This window comes from Schistocerca serialis, chromosome 3, assembly GCF_023864345.2.
Source record: "Schistocerca serialis cubense isolate TAMUIC-IGC-003099 chromosome 3, iqSchSeri2.2, whole genome shotgun sequence".
Lineage (NCBI taxonomy): Eukaryota > Metazoa > Arthropoda > Insecta > Orthoptera > Acrididae > Schistocerca > Schistocerca serialis.
In genome coordinates, this window is record NC_064640.1 from 839940537 (window position 1) to 839959351 (window position 18815).

Below are 18815 nucleotides of genomic sequence, written 5' to 3' on the forward strand. Positions count from 1 at the left end.
TTCATATCTTCTATATCTGACAACAGTCACATTGCAAATAGAGATTTCTTTGGGCGCTTCAGCAGTTCTGTACTTTACTTCTGTATTATCAAGCTGTAATCATGTTCTGAATTGCACGTAGTGTATTTTTTCAAAGTTGTGTGTCAAAAAACTGGTTAGGAACCATTTATTATTAAAGTCCATGAAAATTTCACTAACCCATCTTTCTTTGACTACACTATTTGCTATTTACTGCATGGATGAGCACTATATATTTTTCTTACAGCACGTTTTTGAACAATGAAGATTTTAACCTTTTATACCTGGGATTCACAATCATGTAGGACTTTATAAAATACATCATACTTACTGCTGTTTAGAGCATAAGTGACTAGTGATGGTTTAATGAACATGAGTGTCTACAGACTATGTTGTTTTATGACATATGGATGTGTGTGCTCGCAATATGTAACAGTGTCACTAATGTTATTAACAGTAATGACAATGGCATAAATATGCAAGCTCACTAAGTTGACATGGCTTACAGCCACAAAGATGTAAGCAACATGGTTACGCAATTTGCATTTTTAATTCTGTGTAATCGCCCGAATATCAAGACACACAACGATTTTGTTAAATAATTTATAAAGAATCTGTATTTTTCAGCTGCACTTGATAATGGCCTAAGGCCGAAATTGCAATCGTGAGATTAAAAAAGTGTTACAGCCACTGGCGTAAATATGATGTCTCTTATAATGAAGACTTTCTTTCTTAAAGGCGAGTTACCTCAGAACACTATTTATTCCATATGACATTATTAAATGGAAATATGCAAAATATGTCGACTTACTGAATTTCTGTTGCAAATGTGACTGAACCAAGTTGTTTTAGGAGTTGCAAAACGATCCTTGTGCAGTTTAAATGGAGATAATAAAATTAACTCCAAGACAAGGCAGAAATAATAGCTGCTTGACACTAACTACCTCATTTGGGGTATATTTATGAATGATTCTGCAATACTATTACTTAGTTACATGGGTAATAAAAATATAGCTTCGATCAATCATGTACGCGGTGTGCATCTTACTATTTTGTAAAGTTGACTATTTTAAAAACGATTGGATTTTAAAAACAAATACACAATCACTCACTTTTGTCATGTCATCCAACTCATCCAAAATAAAAACTAATAACAACGGTAAACGACTGTGCTGAACAAAAGGCGCAAATAAATGAAATGTTAATCTCATAAAAATAAGGGCGCAGTATTTAATTTTTAAGGAATATAAGACAGCACCACGCCCCCACATAAAAATCCTAAATAGTAGATAAGCACAGAACATTTCAATATATTACAACGAAGGAGGCTGTGACCTCAGAGGTAACACCCCAACAATGTTTACATTATTGTGTCGCTATCTATCGACAGAGAAAATACGGCAGAGCATTAAGTAATTCACTCACCATTTCCTTACCAACTTCCTCTGTATTGGTGTCATTCTGGGTATCATTAGGTTCTAAGGATATCACGTTTATAACGTCAACACCATTGACAGACAAAGGTACTTCGATGGTATTCATGTCTCACACGATTATATACTTCTGCTCAAATTATACTACCCACAAAGCCTACTACACGCTCCGCTACCAAGTGAGCTTACGACACATTACTGTCTGTAAGTCCCGCCAAACACGACGCAAACCCCAGAACACCAAAACATCTGAACTACGAGGTAGTTAGCACTGACAGCAAATGTTGGTGCCGATCAGTGTTGCCAACGAGATGATACTGAAAGTTCCCAAAAGCCATTTAAGTTAGCATTTCGAAACAAAATACCCCAAATTTAAAACAAATATAGAAACATACAAAATAACAAATTATACTTAAAAACTTACTATTACATTTAAACAAAACTGCTAACGATAATCAGATACTACCTAAAATAAAGCGTTTTTTAACACTTACATTTACAGTAAGTCCTCATTCTCACTTCCATATCCCCCCAATCTTGAAGATGACTGACTAGGTCCAGCTGCTCTGTTGTCAGGAGTAGATTGTCTAGTGTAACTTTACATTGTACCTATCAACTTAACACACACCCCGTTTATATGGGGCTCTCAATACCGGATTTCGTAAACCGATTTCTCAATACCCCTTCTGGTCGATCACGTAAGCACTACAAAATCGATTCTGGTAATCCACTTCTATTTACGGATTTTCCAATTCCGCAATGAATTTTAGCTCCCATGAAAACGCAACCAGTTTTGCAATGTGCTTGTGCTCTCAGGTTTCCTCTTGCTTCTAAATTTTTTTTACTAATATGGAAGGAGTGAATTTTTGTACAATGAAGGATAAGTAGAAATATTAGACTGAAGCTGTATATACCTCCTCTAATTGTGCTGACTAAATCAGAAACTGTAACAGATTTTTTTCAGGCGCCAGGCTAGGAAATTCGCTTCAGACACGACAGCGAAAGACGGTTTTCAAAATTCGGTTTTCGTCTTTCGGAAGATGTGTCGCATGTAAACGTAGTGACGGAGCCAGGTGGTTCATATGAATGACAACACTTCTGTGCCTAAGCCCACTTCTTAAAGTAAGAATCGAATTCAGAGTATAGATAGTCACCCTAATACGCTATTTGATTTCACAATGCTCATTTGAGTGAAAACCCTCTCCACTTCTACATTTGAATGGGGAAGACTTAACACTAACTGCGAGACACAATTACTCTTGGAAGGAATTCAAGCCTGTGGAAACTTTATAACCACCTACGTCAGCCCAAAATTCCAATACGTTACTAGGGCTGCGCCATTTTATGAAACTGTTATTCCGCTACTGTCTAATGATGGATTCAGTTACGTCGGAGTTAGTATTACCAAAAGCCATTTAAGTCTTTAAGAGACTAGAATTAGGAAGCCCAATTCTTAGTTCTTTAACGAATTTTACTGTCAAATCTATACACCATTTACAAAGGAGATTTTTAGTTTCACGTCTGAGTTTAATTTCTGAAATTATTTTCTCAAATTCATAAGCCCAGATTGTCTTTTGTGGTTCCTATACTATTGGTTTTAAATAAGACAGATATAGCTTATTCACAGTTTCGGAATACTTGTTGCACAGCATTTCTGCTGTGTAGCAGTTTTCTTTAGATCTGGTAATCTGAAAATGGAGTTTCTTTCCTCCTATTGCGATAATAATAACCGGCTCAATCGAAAGCCATAGTGTCTCACACACACCTGGAATTTTCATAGGTTCCTTCCCTTCATTTAATGTTCTACAGATGTCCCTGTACATTGCTTGGTGATTAGAAGATTGTGAAAACCAGTTGTAGGTTTCTCGAACCAAAAAGTCGACATTTCTTGGCAACGTTTCTTCTGAAATGAATGACAAACATAGTGCATCATAATCACGTGTGGTAAGTTCAAATCTTGTTTCAACCTCTCATATACACCATTGTTTATTCATGTGTTTACAAAAACATTGTCAACCCCTACACCAATCATATCTTCCGGGTTGAGTTTATGACACACCAACAAAGCTTTTATTGAGTTGACAATGGCTTATCTGTGCAAAATTCGAATTCCACCAAACCCAAGAATGTTCATGCTATTTTTGCACTTTAATACTGAAATAGCGTATACAAATGCCAAGCAATTATATAACATATATCTTGATGCAACACATCCGAAAAGTGCGGAGCTAACATGTTTACGACAATTTCTCTACAATTACTTCTGTGCAACTGGATTTCTCTCGGACATTTTCTATCTGAAATTTGTTTTCTGCATAATTCTTAGAACTGATCACACAACAGAAATAAACTGTATTCAGCAATGATTTGTGCAGATTCCTGATTCTGATAATTTATCTAGATTTGTTTCAGTCTCGTTTTTAAATGGGAGCTTCTGTTGTTGAGAACTTTTGAAAGGATCAGAAAACTGGCTGTGTTCCTGTGTTTTAACATGCATTTTAATGTCTGTTAATTTTGCATTAATTTCGCACTTGTAAGTACAATAGGCTCTTGTAGTGTCATTTTCAACATAATGTAACCACCCTTTAAATGGAGGATACAACTCCCAGACCTGTGTAATGTTGTTCATATTTAGGATTAGGTCCCACCATGAAACACCAGTGAAATGCACAGTTTTTCACACATACACACTTGGAATCAAACTTTGAAGTGAACATAACTCAACTCAACACTACAAGCAAATTGTATAACAGTACACAGCATTCTGCAAGACTCATTGTTGTAATTTGTTTGTTATATTCTTCAGGCTAGAATCAGAGAGTTCAAGTGCAAGTTGCTCTTGCTTCGTGGGTGCTGAAATACAGGAATGACTCATGTTCATTTACTCAGCAATGCTCTTACTGATTATTGTTGGAATGTAGGGTGAAATGGCTGTGAGCACTATGAGACTTAACTTCTGAGGTCATCAGTCCCCTAGAACTTAGATCTACTTAAACCTAACTAATCTAAGTACATCACACACACCCATGCCCGAAGCAGGATTCGAACCTGCGACCGTATCGGTCGCTCGGTTCCAGACTGTAGCGTCTAGAACCGCTTGACCACCCCGGCCGGCGAATGTAGGGTGAGTGCTAGCGTCAGGAATAAGCTGAAATAAGGCTTACTCACCTCTTACAATGGAAAACAAGTTTTTTTCTCATGCACTAAAGAGCCCGCAATTGCAAGAGAAGTGTTTGGTGTACATATTTTCCCCATATACCTCTCTACATAACTGCAAAAGTATTATAGAAGTACCAAATACAGAGTATAAATTGGGAGTTATGGCAGTGAAAAGTCTTCAAATTTTCCATAATATATTCAAGCAGACCCCAAAAAAGTCGCCAATCCCAAACATGAATTTTAGTGACTGTTGTGCTTGTCAAACACCCCATATCTAGCGACTTTTCCCCAAATTCGCAACACTGATGCCGATCGGATGAGCCGATCAGCTGTGCTAGGTTGGCGTTGGGTCTGCAGCTCGTAGCATCTTCTGAAGGCTGGCTCTGAACAGTTACATTCGCCTTTAGGCTAAGGAGTTGTTTGATTTATTTCACGCAAAATTCGAAATTGTATGTGAATTATTGAAGTTTCTAATCTCATGTACGTTGTCACAGTCTTCCCATCACAATGTGTCGAAGTGTCTAGGCCGCTTGCGCAGTTTTTAGCACCTACGGGTTACAGTAGTGAAAGACTGTTGCTGTTAGGAATAGTTTATGATGTAGTGAAATTGAAGTAGATTACTCCTGTGACTTAATGTGAGTAGAAGTCTAGCCTAAAGGTGCTTTTACACCTGTGCGCCTTGCACCAGACTGCTGTTCGCCTGTGCTTGCCTCACACACAACTATTTATTTATTTATTTATTGTCAGCTGAATCAATACTGTACATGACATGCACATGGTGATGCACAAACCTACATTTGATGTTGGACATTGTGATAATTTGCTGGCATGAAGTAAGGTGCCAAAAGTTTACACAAACACGAGCTTACATACGTATTTTCTGAGAAGTTATGGACACACAAATTTATGGACACACAAATGACATACTCAGTTACACATTTGTATTTTAGTGCTATATTCCTCTGGCACATATACACAACAGTACCTGGTTGGACATTCTTTCTGCACTTAATCTGCGTAGTAGCAGATGATATAGATGCAAGATTTTTGCACATACTTGCATCAATGTTTTACTCTTTACAAAATTCTTTGCTGCAATTTGTTTCATGTATCTTTCCACCCATGTGGAGCAGAAATTCACTTGCACTGTAGAAACAATGATCAAGTAGGAATGACTCTAATTTTTTATTAAATACAGTCAGGGACTTACTGTTTATTATTTCTGATGGCAGGCTATTATCTATTTTAATGCCTTTGTTGAAGTGAGAGTTTTTAAAGGCAGAGGTGCGCATTTCTTTAACATGGAGTTCCATTTTCTGTCTAGTACCATAGTCATGGACATTTACATTTTTATTAAATTTTGTAGTATTACTTTTTACAAATTTGCATAGTTCTAGTATATACAGGCTGCCAAGGGGTATGATGAGCAACTTCTGGAAGAGAGGTCTGCAGCTATCTGTCGGCTTTGCCTTGTTCGTTATTCTTATGGCTCTCTTTTGGGTGAGGAGGATGTTTGGGCTATGTGTATAGTCTCCCCAGAATATAATACCATACTGCATTACACTGTGGAATTGTTCATAGTAGGCTGTGTGAACAGTTTCTGAGCTTGTGCAGTATGCGAGTATTTGTAGGGCACAGCACACTTGGTTTAGCTTACTATTAGTTTTATTAATGTGTGTTTGCCATTTTAGATTATCCTGAATCCACAGGCCTAGAAATCTTGTTTCTGTATTTGAGGATATTTGGGAACCAAGTAATTTCATATCACGCATAATCTTATTTGATCTTAGGTGGAAGTTTAGGTAAGTGGTTTTCTTTGTGTTAACTATGAGCTTGTTTTTCTCAAAGCAATCACTAAGTTCGTCTGTATTTCCATTTATGGCCTCTTGGAGTTCATGTTCATTTTTGCTTGTAATGAGGATACTGGTATAATCTGCAAAGAGTGCATGATGTTTGACGGTAGGTCGTTTATGAACACAAGGATGAGCACTGGTCCAAGTATTGAGCCATGGGACACACCTTGTGTAATACTGCAATAGTCAGAGTAATATGTTTCGATATGTCCTTGGTTGTTATGTTTTATTGACACTTTTTATTTCCCATTTGTCAGGTATGAGCTGAACCAGTTTAGTGGAGTGCCTCTGATGCCATATGACTCCAGTCTCTTGAGAAGAATCTTGTGGTCTATGGCATCAAATGCCTTGGACAGATCTAGGAAGAGCCCAACTGCTTCTTGTTTTTGTCTAGAGTATCTAGGGTGGAGTGTAAATACTCACATATGGCACTTGTCGTGGGTTTGTTTTTTCTGAAACCTTGCTGGGCATCACATAGTATCTGGTTCTTATCAAGAAAATTTATTAGTTTTTTGTGAACTAGTCTTTCCAAAAGTTTACTAAACACAGGTAACAGCGATATGGGTCTGTAATTTTCTGCGTTGAGTTTTTCACATTTCTTAAAGACTGGGATGACTTAAGCCACTTTCATGCATTTTGGAAATGTACCTGCCACCAACGATGAGTTGTACACATTTGAGAGTGGGAGAGCTATTTGTTTATGCAGTTTTTTATGATAAAAGCTGGGATGTCATCGATTCCAGATGAGAATTTATTCTTGAAGTACTTTGCACTTAGTACAATTTCTTCAGGAGGAGTTTCCCAGAAGAATATAGATTTTGTTTTGTCGGTTGGGTGTGGGTTTGTTGAAGTTTTGTAACAGATTTTTAATAATATTTTCATAGTAATTGTTGAAGATATTTTCAATTTCTTGTGGATTAGTAACTCTGGTGTTGTTGTGGATGAGGATAGTGTTTTCATGTTTACGTGGCTGTTGATTTGTTTCTTTCCTTATAATGTTCCACACTGCCTTGGTTTTGTTTGAGGATGTTGCCACATAGTTGTCATTTGCTGTTTGCTTTGCCAGTACTATGACTTTTTTAAGGATTTTGACACATTGCTTGATGTATCATTCTTCAGATGGGGTGGGGATGGTGTTGTTATTTTGTAGATACTTCAACAGATCTCTCTTCCTTCTGCAGGAAATCTTTATACCAGTTGTTATCTATGGCTTCTTATTGGGTTCTTTTGATGTGGTGCGTTTGAGTTTAAGAGGAAAGGCAATATTGAAGCGATATAGAAATGTGTTTAGAAACGATTCCATTTTGTTGTCTGTATCGTCTGCTTCATATACTTTGTTCCATGTTTCTGCAGCTAAGGAATCACCGAAGATTTTCATGTTTTCATTGCTGTAGTTTCTTACGTTACTTGTGTATTTGTTGTTGCAGTCTAAGGGGTGAACATTTGTAAGGTATAGCACTTGGCCACAGTGATCACTATAGCCTGTGTCCAGAGGTTCGACTCTGTGGTAGGGACAGTTTATAAATATCTGGTCAAGTGTGGTTCTGATGTTGTTTTTGCACCTTGTGGGGAATGTTACTGTGGAATTCAGACTGAATAAGTTAGTGAGATTCAGTAAGGATCCTTTAAAAAGACCTGTAAACTGGAAATAAACATTGAAATCACCACATAAAACTAGTACCTTTTTGTTTTGGTAAAGTTTGTTTAGGAGTATTTCAAGGTTTTTTACGAAGACACATACATTGCCTGTTGGAGAACGATAGATACATGTTATGATTATATTTGCTTCCAGAATTTCGATTACAGCTGCCTCAAAATCGTTTTCGGTGCACACCTTTTCCTCAAAATGCGCATGTGACTGATTCCTCTCACACCTATTTTTACACTGGAAACCTATATTTCTGTGTGGGGGCGACTAGCCACATGGTGCACAGATGTAAATGTACCTAAAGGGGGATTGGAACTGGCGATGACTGATACATCATGTAGCCAGTCCCTAGTCAACACAAGTACTACATGAAATCCTCTAGGATATGGGCGAGTCGTAATTGCATAGGCTGCGGTTGTGGGCTTCATGCTTGCAGTAAGCATTTAACGTTTGTGCAAGGACAGTTGGGTGCATTCAAGATTTTAAAAAAATGCTGATAACAAACTGACATAAGCCACAGTAGATGGAAGTGATTGAAACTCTAGAAGTGTGACTGCACTGCCTTTTAAATGCGTCGCGTTCGCCGTTTTTTTCTCTTCCCCCCTCTTCGCCCTCAGACAGCGTGGCGTGGCGGTGGGGGACATGGGAAGTGAGGCTGAGCGCTTTGGTACTGGCGCCCAGGCATGGTCTGCAAATTGAAATCTTAGCCGCCGTTGCTCTAAGCTGAAATCTTGGCTGCCCTTGCTCTAGAGAGTAGGTTTGGTCCCTACAAAAAAATGTGTGGTGCATGCTACCAACTGTCAGCTTCGCAGATCTTTTCTGAAAAGAAATTTAAAGTAATGAATGTATTACAAATGAGGTATGTGTTGGTTGTCAACTTTTGTGGAACAGACCTTAACACTAAATTCTGTAGAAATGCCTATTAGGCATTTAGAGCACGTTTGTGAAAGTACAAATACCTCTGAGAATGACTTCAACATGCTATTCTACATACCAGTTGTCACATTCTTCATTAAAATTGGTTAATGAGTGGGATAAATGCAAAACATTTGGGTAAATTCTAGAAAAGTGTTTAAACACCTTCTGGAACAGACGCCTGTATTAAGACATGTACGTGTGATAAAGGTGCAAAACACACCAGTTAGAAAACGTCTTATTTTGAGAACTATTTGCACAAATAATTATTAGAAAATAAGAAATAACTGTCTCGCAAAGAACAGAAGACGGAAGTTATGTACATTTGCAAAAATAAGTGCAGATTTGTGTACAGTAGTGTGCATCTTTCTTGCTGGTTTCCCCTCCTGCCTGTTTGTTTAACTGAACCACGTGATATAAAAGAGATTTTTTTCACTTTAGATCATGTTCCAAGGCATCACATTTCAAAAATTCTCGAAAATAAAGAAAATAATCACCTGGAACGTAAGTTGTACTAAAAGTAATACTGGAGAAAAGTATTTATAGTTTGAATTCCCCCTTCTCACTTTATCTCCATGGTAATTTAGTCTATAGGAAACACAAAATGCATGACAGTTTATACGTTCGCAGCAATATTTTGTACTGAAAATCGCATCGTGAACTGCTGCAACTGTCGCACCTCTGCCTCAGCTGGGACGTCACTGCAAGCAGTCGCAGACTTTCTTTCACGAAGGCCATTGTAGTTATACTTGAAAACGCGAGTAACTTAATTACTGGCTCCTTTTATCGACCCACCAACACATGTGATATAGCTGCTGAAAGGTTCGAAGAAAACTTGAGTCTCATTTCAAATTCACGCCGACTGCTGTGACCGAACTGTTCTAGGCGCTTCAGTCTGGAGCCGCGCGACCTCTACCGTCGCAGGTTCGAGCCTGCCTCGGGCATAGATGTGTGTGATGTCCTTAGGTTAGTTAGGTTGAAGTAGTTCTAAGTTCTAGGGGACTAATGACCTCAGATGTTAAGTCCCATAGTGCTCAGAGCCATTTGAACCATTCAGATCCACCCAACCTACCCTCAGTATGTTGTTGTTGTTGTTGTTGTTGTCTTCAGTCCTGAGACTGGTTTGATGCAGCTCTCCATGCTATTCTATCCTGTGCAAGCTTCTTCATCTCCCAGTACTTACTGCAAGCTACATCCTTCTGAATCTGCTTAGTGTATTCATCTCTTTGTCTCGCTCTACGATTTTTACCCTCCACGCTGCCCTCCAACGCTAAATTTGTGATCCGTTGATGCCTCAGAACAAGTCCTACCAACCGATCCCTTCTTCTTGTCAAGTTGTGCCACAAACTCCTCTTCTCCCCAATTCTATTCAATACCTCCTCATTAGTTACGTGATCTAACCATCTAATCTTCAGCATTCTTCTGTAGCACCACATTTCGAAAGCTTTTATTCTCTTCTTGTCCAAACTATTGATCGTCCATGTTTCACTTCCATACATGGCTACACTCCATACAAATACTTTCAGAAACGACTTCCTGACACTTAAATCTATACTCGATGTTAACAAATTTCTCTTCTTCAGAAACGATTTCCTTGCCATTGCCAGTCTACATTTTATATCCTCTCTACTTCAACCATCATTACTTATTTTGCTCCCCAAATAGCAAAACTCCTTTACTACTTTAAGTGTCTCATTTCCTAATCTAATTCCCTCAGCATCACCCGACTTAATTCGACTACATTCCATTATTCTCGTTTTGCTTTTGTTGATGTTCATCTTATATCCTCCTTTCAAGACACTGTCCATTCCGTTCAACTGCTCTTCCATGTCCTTTGCTGTCTCTGACAGAATTACAATGTCATCGGCGAACCTCAACGTTTTTATGTCTTCTCCATGGATTTTAATACCTACTCCGAATTTTTCTTTCGTTTTCTTTACTGCTTGATCAATATACAGATTGAATAACATCAGGGAGAGGCTACAACCCAGTCTCACTCCCTTCCCAACCACTGCTTCCCATTCATGCCCCTTGACTCTTGTAACTGCCACCTGATTTCTGTACAAATTGTAAATAGCCTTTCGCTCCCTGTATTTTACCCCTGCCACCTTCAGAATTTGAAAGAGAGTATTCCAGTCAACATTGTCAAAAGCTTTCTCTAAGTCTACAAATGCTAGAAATGTAGGTTTGCCTTTCCTTAATCTATTTTCTAAGATATGTCGTAGGCTCAGTATTGCCTCACATGTTCCAATATTTCTATGGAATCCAAACTGATCTTCGCCGAGGTCGGCTTCTAACAGTTTTTCCATTCGTCTGTAAAGAATTCGCGTTAGTAATTTGCAGCTGTGACTTATTAAACTGATAGTTCGGTAATTTTCACATCTGTCAACACCTGCTTTCTTTGGGATTGGAATTATTATATTCTTCTTAAAGTCTGAGGGTATTTCGCCTGTCTCATACATCTTACTTACCAGATGGTAGAGTTTTGTCAGGACTGGCTCTCCCAAGGCCGTCAGTAGTTCCAATGGAATGATGTCTACTCCCGGGGCCTTGTTTCGACTCAGGTCTTTCAGCGCTCTGTCAGACTCTTCACGCAGTATCGTATCTCCCATTTCATCTTCATCTACATCCTCTTCCACTTCCATAATATTGTCCTCAAGTACATCGCCCTTGTATAGACCCTCTATATACTCCTTCCACCTTTTTGCTTTCCCTTCTTTGCTTAGAACTGGGTTTCCATCTGAGCTCTTGATATTCATACAAGTGGCTCTCTTTTCTCCAAAGGTCTCTTTAATTTTCCTGTAGGCAGTATCTATCGGTATGTTGGTAGAACTCATATATAAAGTCAGCGGTAAGCACAAAACGTCGTTCAAAATAATAATAAAAGCATTCTGCTAAAACTAATTTTAACAATTAATTCAAGAGCCCACTCGAAGTGTAAACGGATGCAAAAACATGCTTCACTCCTTGGACATAAATAATCCTATGCAAATAGAGAGTATCGTGACTGATACACAGACACGTGACCACAACATCGTAATAGTGGGAATGAATACAATAACATCCAAGTTCGTCAAAAATAAACTCAAAAAATTATCTATTAAAAAACAGATAAAAATTTCCTTGAGACCTTCCTAAGAGACAATCTCAACTACTTCAAAACGAACTAATAAAAGTAGATCAGATGTGGCTTGAATTCAAAGAAAGGGTATTGACAGCATTTGAGAAAGTTATCTGAAGCGAATTTAATACCACAGTTTTCACCAAACACACACACACACAAAAATGGTTCAAATGGCTCTGAGCACTATGGGACTTACATCTACATCTACATGATTACTCTGCAATTCACATTTAAGTGCTTGGCAGAGGGTTCATTGAACCACAGTCATACTATCTCTCTACCATTCCACTCCCGAACAGCGCGCAGGAAAAACGAACACCTAAACCTTTCCGTTCGAGCTCTGACTTCTCTTATTTTATTTTGATGATCATTCCTACCTATGTAGGTTGGACTCAACAAAATATTTTCGCATTCGGAAGAGAAAGTTGGTGACTGAAATTTCGTAAATAGATCTCGCCGCGACGAAAAACGTCTTTGCTTTAATGACTTCCATCCCAACTCGCATATCATATCTGCCACATCCTCTCCCCTATTACGTGGTAATACAAAACGAGCTGCCCTTTTTTTTGCACCCTTTCGATGTCCTCCGTCAATCCCACCTGGTAAGGATCCCACACCGAGCAGCAATATTCTAACAGAGGATGAACGAGTGTAGTGTAAGCTGTCTCTTTAGTGGACTTGTTGCATCTTCTAAGTGTCCTGCCAGTGAAATGCAACCTTTGGCTCGCCTTCCCCACAATATTATCTATGTGGTCTTTCCAACTGAAGTTGTTAGTAATTTTAACACCCAGGTACTTAGTTGAATTGACAGCCTTGAGAATTGTACTATTTATCGAGTAATCGAATTCCAACGGATTTCTTTTGGAACTCATGTGGATCACCTCACACTTTTCGTTATTTAGCGTCAAGAGAACTGCTCAGATTGTCACCCAGGTCATTTATATAGATCAGGAACAGCAGAGGTCCCAGGATGCTTCCCTGGGGAACACCTGATATCACTTCAGTTTTACATCTGAGGTCATCAGTCCCCTAGAACTTAGAACTACTTAAACCTAACTAACCTAAGGACATCACACACATCCATGCCCAAGGCAGGATTCGAACCTGTGACCGTAGCGGTCGTGCGGTTGCAGACTGAAGTGCCTAGAACCGCTCGGCCACACTGGCCGGCAAACCCACACACACACACACACACACACACACACACACACACACACACACACACACACACATACTAAACATTAGCTCCACCATAAACCAAAAACCAAAAATGGTCGACGTCAGAAGTTATCAATAGCGAAATTAATAATCAACGAGTGAGTTGGCATAAACTCTGTCCCTGTGTTTTTTGACAAGAGAGAGCAACATTCCATGCAGAATTTAAATAAAAACCACCATCTCTGTTTATAAGATTAACTGCTAATTAAATTTCAACAGCTTCCTTAATAACACTATCGCAATAACTGGAAGTGCATGCCAGAATCTTCATGTTGTCCCACAGGATGACCGCTGCCATGGCAATGTTCTGTAGTGGAGGATGTGCTTGGCTGTTGTAAGCATGTGTGCCGCTTATGCTCAGTACAGTGGTCCTCTCCAGTGCTGATAGTCTGAGCAATATATGACATGCCACAACTGCAATGAAAGTGATAGGCACCAGCCTTATGCAAACCAAGATCATCTTCTACGGAACTTAAAAGGACCCTGATCTTAGATGACAGTTGAAAAACACACTTCACAACATGTTTCCGTAAAATAAGACCAGTTCTGTACAAAATGCATAAGCCAAAAAGGCCATAGACTTTGCTGCCATCTCGGTATTATCATCATACACTCAGTGCGCAGTTGGTTAATATCCCAACACATGTCTCATCTGTCTTTCAAAGGTGACTTCGAGATGGGCTAATTCAGCTGAAAAACTCTCAGCGTCTGAGATGACAAGCATCCTGTGAACGAAGGTATGAAATACTCCTTCACGTTGAGTTGGATGGTGACAACTGTCAGCCTGCAGATACAAGTCAGTGTGAATTGGCTTCCTATAAACAGCATGTCTGAACGTACCATCCAGCTTCCATCTGACCAACGCATCACGGGAGGGAAGATAGCCATTCTTTTCCATTTCCACTGTGAAACGAATATTCAAGTGGACTGAACTCATACGTTCTAAAAAGTCGTTCAGATTCTCACTGCCATGAGGCCATGAGAGCAAAAGTATCATCTACATATCTGAAAAAAACTCGTTAGTTTTAAAGTCCCCGACTGCAAGGCACATTCCTCGAAATCTTTCCTAAACAAACTGGCAATAATATGTGACAACAGGCTTCCCATCAAAACTCGATCTGTGTGCTCACAGTACTGGTCATTGAACAAAAAGTATGTGCAAGTTGACACATGTCGAAATAGATTGGTTAATTCAGCACCAAACCAAATCTCAATCAACTGTAATGAATCAAACAGAGAAACTCGAGTGAAAAGAGACACCACGTCAAAAGTTACTAGAATTTCAGAATCATTCAAACGTATTCCCTCTAATCGACGTAAGAAATCCGCCGTTTTTAATGTGATGCTCACGCCGACCTACTATAGGGATCAACACGGTAGTCAGATGTTCTGCTGCACGATGTGTTGGTGCACCAATGTTACAATCAGACGAAGAGGAACCCCTTCCCTGTGGGTCCTAAGGAGGCCATATAACCTACGGGGAACAGCACAATAAGAATTGAGACTCTTGACGGTCTCCTGTGATAAGGAACTTTTCTTCAGAAGGTTGTTAGTCTTTCTATTAACACTTTTTGTGGGCCAGAACTGATCATGCTATACACTGAAGTAGACAGTAAACACTGCATCGTCTGAACATTATCCTGCTTGTCAAAAACAATGGCAGCGTTGTCCTTGTCTGTAGGTAAAATGACAATATCCAGATAAACTGTAAGTGAACGTAAAACAAACCCTCTCAGCCGCTGTGATACTTCTCTTGGGTGGACATGCCCCAGTCAGTACACGACATACCTCCATCCTTGCCTCCTCTACAAAAGCAGGAGGCAGTTAAAAACCAGCCTGTTCAACAGAACTAAGAAAATCAACAACTGGCTAACACTTAGGAGCTGGTGCCAAGTTTAAAACTTTCTCTTGCACAGATAGAGCTGCGCCATCAAAAGCTATCTCCGTGGAATTTATCACAGAATGTCGAGAAATAGTACAAGCAAAAAAAAAAGTTTTGCATCACCCCAGTTCCCAGAACTCCTGAGGATAGGCGTTGATTGTGGATATTGTATCACAGACATAATCCCTTTCACTGTTCAGAGATGTGACTAAGCCAGCCCAAACATGTATACAACCATGCATGAACAGCGCCTATTACACGGAGGGGGTCCGACAGCCGATCAGTTCCAGTCATCCTACCAGGGAAGAGATACATGGCTCGTGTCGTCTGTAGTTCAACCACGCCCAGACAGTCAATACTGCGGTTCGAACGCGTCCGCATTAATACTTTCTGCCAGGAAGGGCTCTCTACAAGGGACAAGGAAAGTATCCACTGTCAATGACAAGCCTCCCTCAGGCTGCCCAAGGGGTGCTACTGCAGTGGATGACCGCTACCTAAGGATTATGGCTCAGAGGAATCCTGACAGCAACGCCACCATGTTGAATGATGCTTTTCGTGCAGCCACAGGACGTGGTGTTACAACTCAAACTGTGCACAATAGGCTACCTGATGCGCAACTTCACTCCCAACGTCCATGGCGAGGTCCATCTTTGCAACCATGAGACCATGCAGCGCGGTACTGATGGGCCCGACAATATGCCAAATGGACCACTCAGGATTGGCATCACGTTCTCTTCAGTGATGAGTGTCGCATATGCCTTCGACCGGACAAGCGTCGGAGACGTGTTTGGGGGCAAAACAGTCAGGCAGAACGCCTTAGACACACTGTCCAGCGAGTGCATCAAGGTGGAGACTACGTGCTGTTTTGGGGTGGCATTATGTGGAGCCGACGTACGCCGCTGGTGGTCATGGAAGGCGCCATAACGGCTGTACTATGCATGAATGCCATCCTCTGAACTATAGTGCAACCATATAGGCAGCAAATTTTCGAGGCATTCGACGCGCCCCCATCTGCACATTTTGTGAATGACTTCCTTCAGGATAACGACATCGCTCGACTAGAGTGGCCAGCATATTCTGCAGACATGAACCCTATCGAACATACCTGGGATAGATTGAAAAGGGCTGTTTATGGACGATGTGACCCACCAACCACTCTGAGGGGTCTACGGCGAATTGCTGTTCAGGCGTTGGACAATCTGGACCGACAGTGGCTTGATGAACTTGTGGATAGCATGTCACGACGAATACAGGCATGCATCAATGCAAGAGAACGCTGTACTGGGTATTAGAGGTACCGGTATGTACAGCAATCTAGTCCACCACATCTGAAGATCTCGCTGTATGTTGGTACAACATTCAATGTGTGGTTCTCATGAGGAATAAAAAGGGCGGAAATGATGTTTATGTTGATCTCTATTCCAATTTTCTGTACAGGTTCCGGAACACTCGGAACCGAGATGATGGAAAACTTTTTTTGATGTGTGTAATAGACTCCAAGACATGGAAACGTTCAAACTTCTCCAAATGCTGTGCAGTTACAGAATGAAACTCCGTCAGACTGCGACAATGAAGCACCGTCCAGCGAATCTGGAGAAAATAAGAAATTTGCAAGGAATTGTTGCAGCTTCATTTAATGATTGCTTCAAAAATTTCGAACAGGATCGCTCATATTGTGCGGAAATATTATGTGAAGTGTGTTTTTCGACCTCCATCCAAGATCACCGTCCTTTTAAGTTATGTAAAGGATGATCTTGGTTTGTGTAGGGTGTGTGTGTGCCGTATTCCTTGCAGCTGTGGCATGACATATTTTGGTCAGACTATTACCATGGTGGAGGATAGGTATACTGTGCATAAGCGGCACACACTCTTACAACAGCCAAGCAAATCCGCCATTGCAGATCAGAATCTTGGCACTGGTCATTCTATGGAATATAACAATATGGAGATTCTGGCATGCACTTCCAGGTATCGGGATAGTGTTATTAAGGAAGCTGTTGAAATTAAATCAGCAAGTAACCTTATAAATAGAGGTGGTGGCTTTTGTCTAAATGCTATATGGAATCCTGCTCTTTTACTTGTCAAAAAACAGAGGGACCGAGTTTAAGCTACCTCATCCATTGATGACTAATTTCACTATTGATAACTTCTAACATCGGCCGTCTTCGATTTGTGATGGCGCTAGTGTTTACAATGTGTGTGTGTGTGTGTGTGTGTGTGTGTGTGTGTGTGTGTGTGTGTGTTTGTGTGTGTGTTTTATCTTTACGGAGTTCCTGTGAAGAGCGAGATATGAAATTCGCTTGCACAGTGCTTACTTACTGCAGCTTTGCCTTGGAAATGGCAGGGTGCGCCCTTGCCGAAGTATCGGTGGTTATAGACAACGTCACCGATCTGAATTCCCGTAAGTTATTTGAGACGGAATATAGGTAATGGTTTACCTATACACCAGTAGACAAACAACAGAATCGTTGTTAAGCACTACACAGCGGCTTTTCTGTAAGTTATTCGTTAATTGCCACTTCATGGAATCAATTGACACAAAATAGAATGGAGCACATCGTAAGCACTGTTTTATAGTTTTTAATGCACTTAAGGATCCTTGGGCAGGATCGAAACACAATCCATTCTGTTCCCAGCTACAAGATTGTATTGTAAAGTACCATTTACACCAGCATATTCATGTAATGGTATAGAATATGGTGAACAAATTGTAAACACTATTGTTGTTGGCATTTAGACATGCAAGGTCAGACTGCAACAATCGAATTAGATGATGTTGCATCTACATAAGTATTAAATGTATACAAGCTGATTTGAGGTATATACAACAGAATGTCTTTCCCACAATACTAACAATTCACAGGTGGTGGTGAAGAGAGGAGGCGGGGGTGAAGGAATATACTATGCCAGTTTATAATCCAATAGGGAGCATTCGGTGTTTACCCAGCTACGGAGTTGGTTCGGATTGCAGTGTTACTCGATTCAGCTGGAACAGACGTCGGCAAGTAATTTTAAATGTGGTCTGGATACTTTTGAAAATTTTTATGGAGGTCCATAAGAAAACCCTCGTATTCCTCACTAATTTTTTATTTTAATTTTCAATCTCAAACTAATATGAAATACAATAGATAGCTATATTTGTATTAATAAATCCAGAAAAACTTATCTTCTTCATTATTATTTGGTTTTATTTTCACTCAAAAAAATATGAAATGCAGTAAATAGATAGGCATATTTGAATTTAAAAATCCAGAAAAACGTATATGCACTACTGTTTTTTACTTTAATTTTCACTCATAAAGTATGAAATACAATATACAGACGTATTTGTATTAAAAATCAATGGGAGAAATTACATTTGCGATCTTGAGCCTGTTTCCTAAAGCTTGGTTCTGTAGTGTTGCAGAATAGTAAAGAGTTGGAAACGTGGAATATTGTCAAAGTTTCGTTGCCTATGCCGAGAACCAGAGCCAGTAGGTTAGCCAAGAGCTAAGAGAATTGCACATATATCGGAATGTGTCGTCACGCAGGGGCAATGGCCTGGTTATGCACAACAGGCGAGAGA

General features: G+C 39.8%; 1 protein-coding gene across 1 annotated transcript in view; it reads right to left on the bottom strand.

Annotated features, from left to right (window-relative positions):
• The window catches only part of LOC126469600 (DNA polymerase epsilon subunit 4), a 63953-nt gene extending 62223 nt beyond the window's left edge, over window positions 1–1730 (bottom strand). Inside the window, exon 1 of the mRNA XM_050096723.1 lies at window positions 1444–1730. Coding sequence (XP_049952680.1) covers window positions 1444–1560 — 117 coding nt within the window. The 5' untranslated portion in view covers window positions 1561–1730. The remainder of the gene's footprint in view (window positions 1–1443) is intronic.
• Between the last annotated feature and the right edge of the window lie 17085 nt (window positions 1731–18815).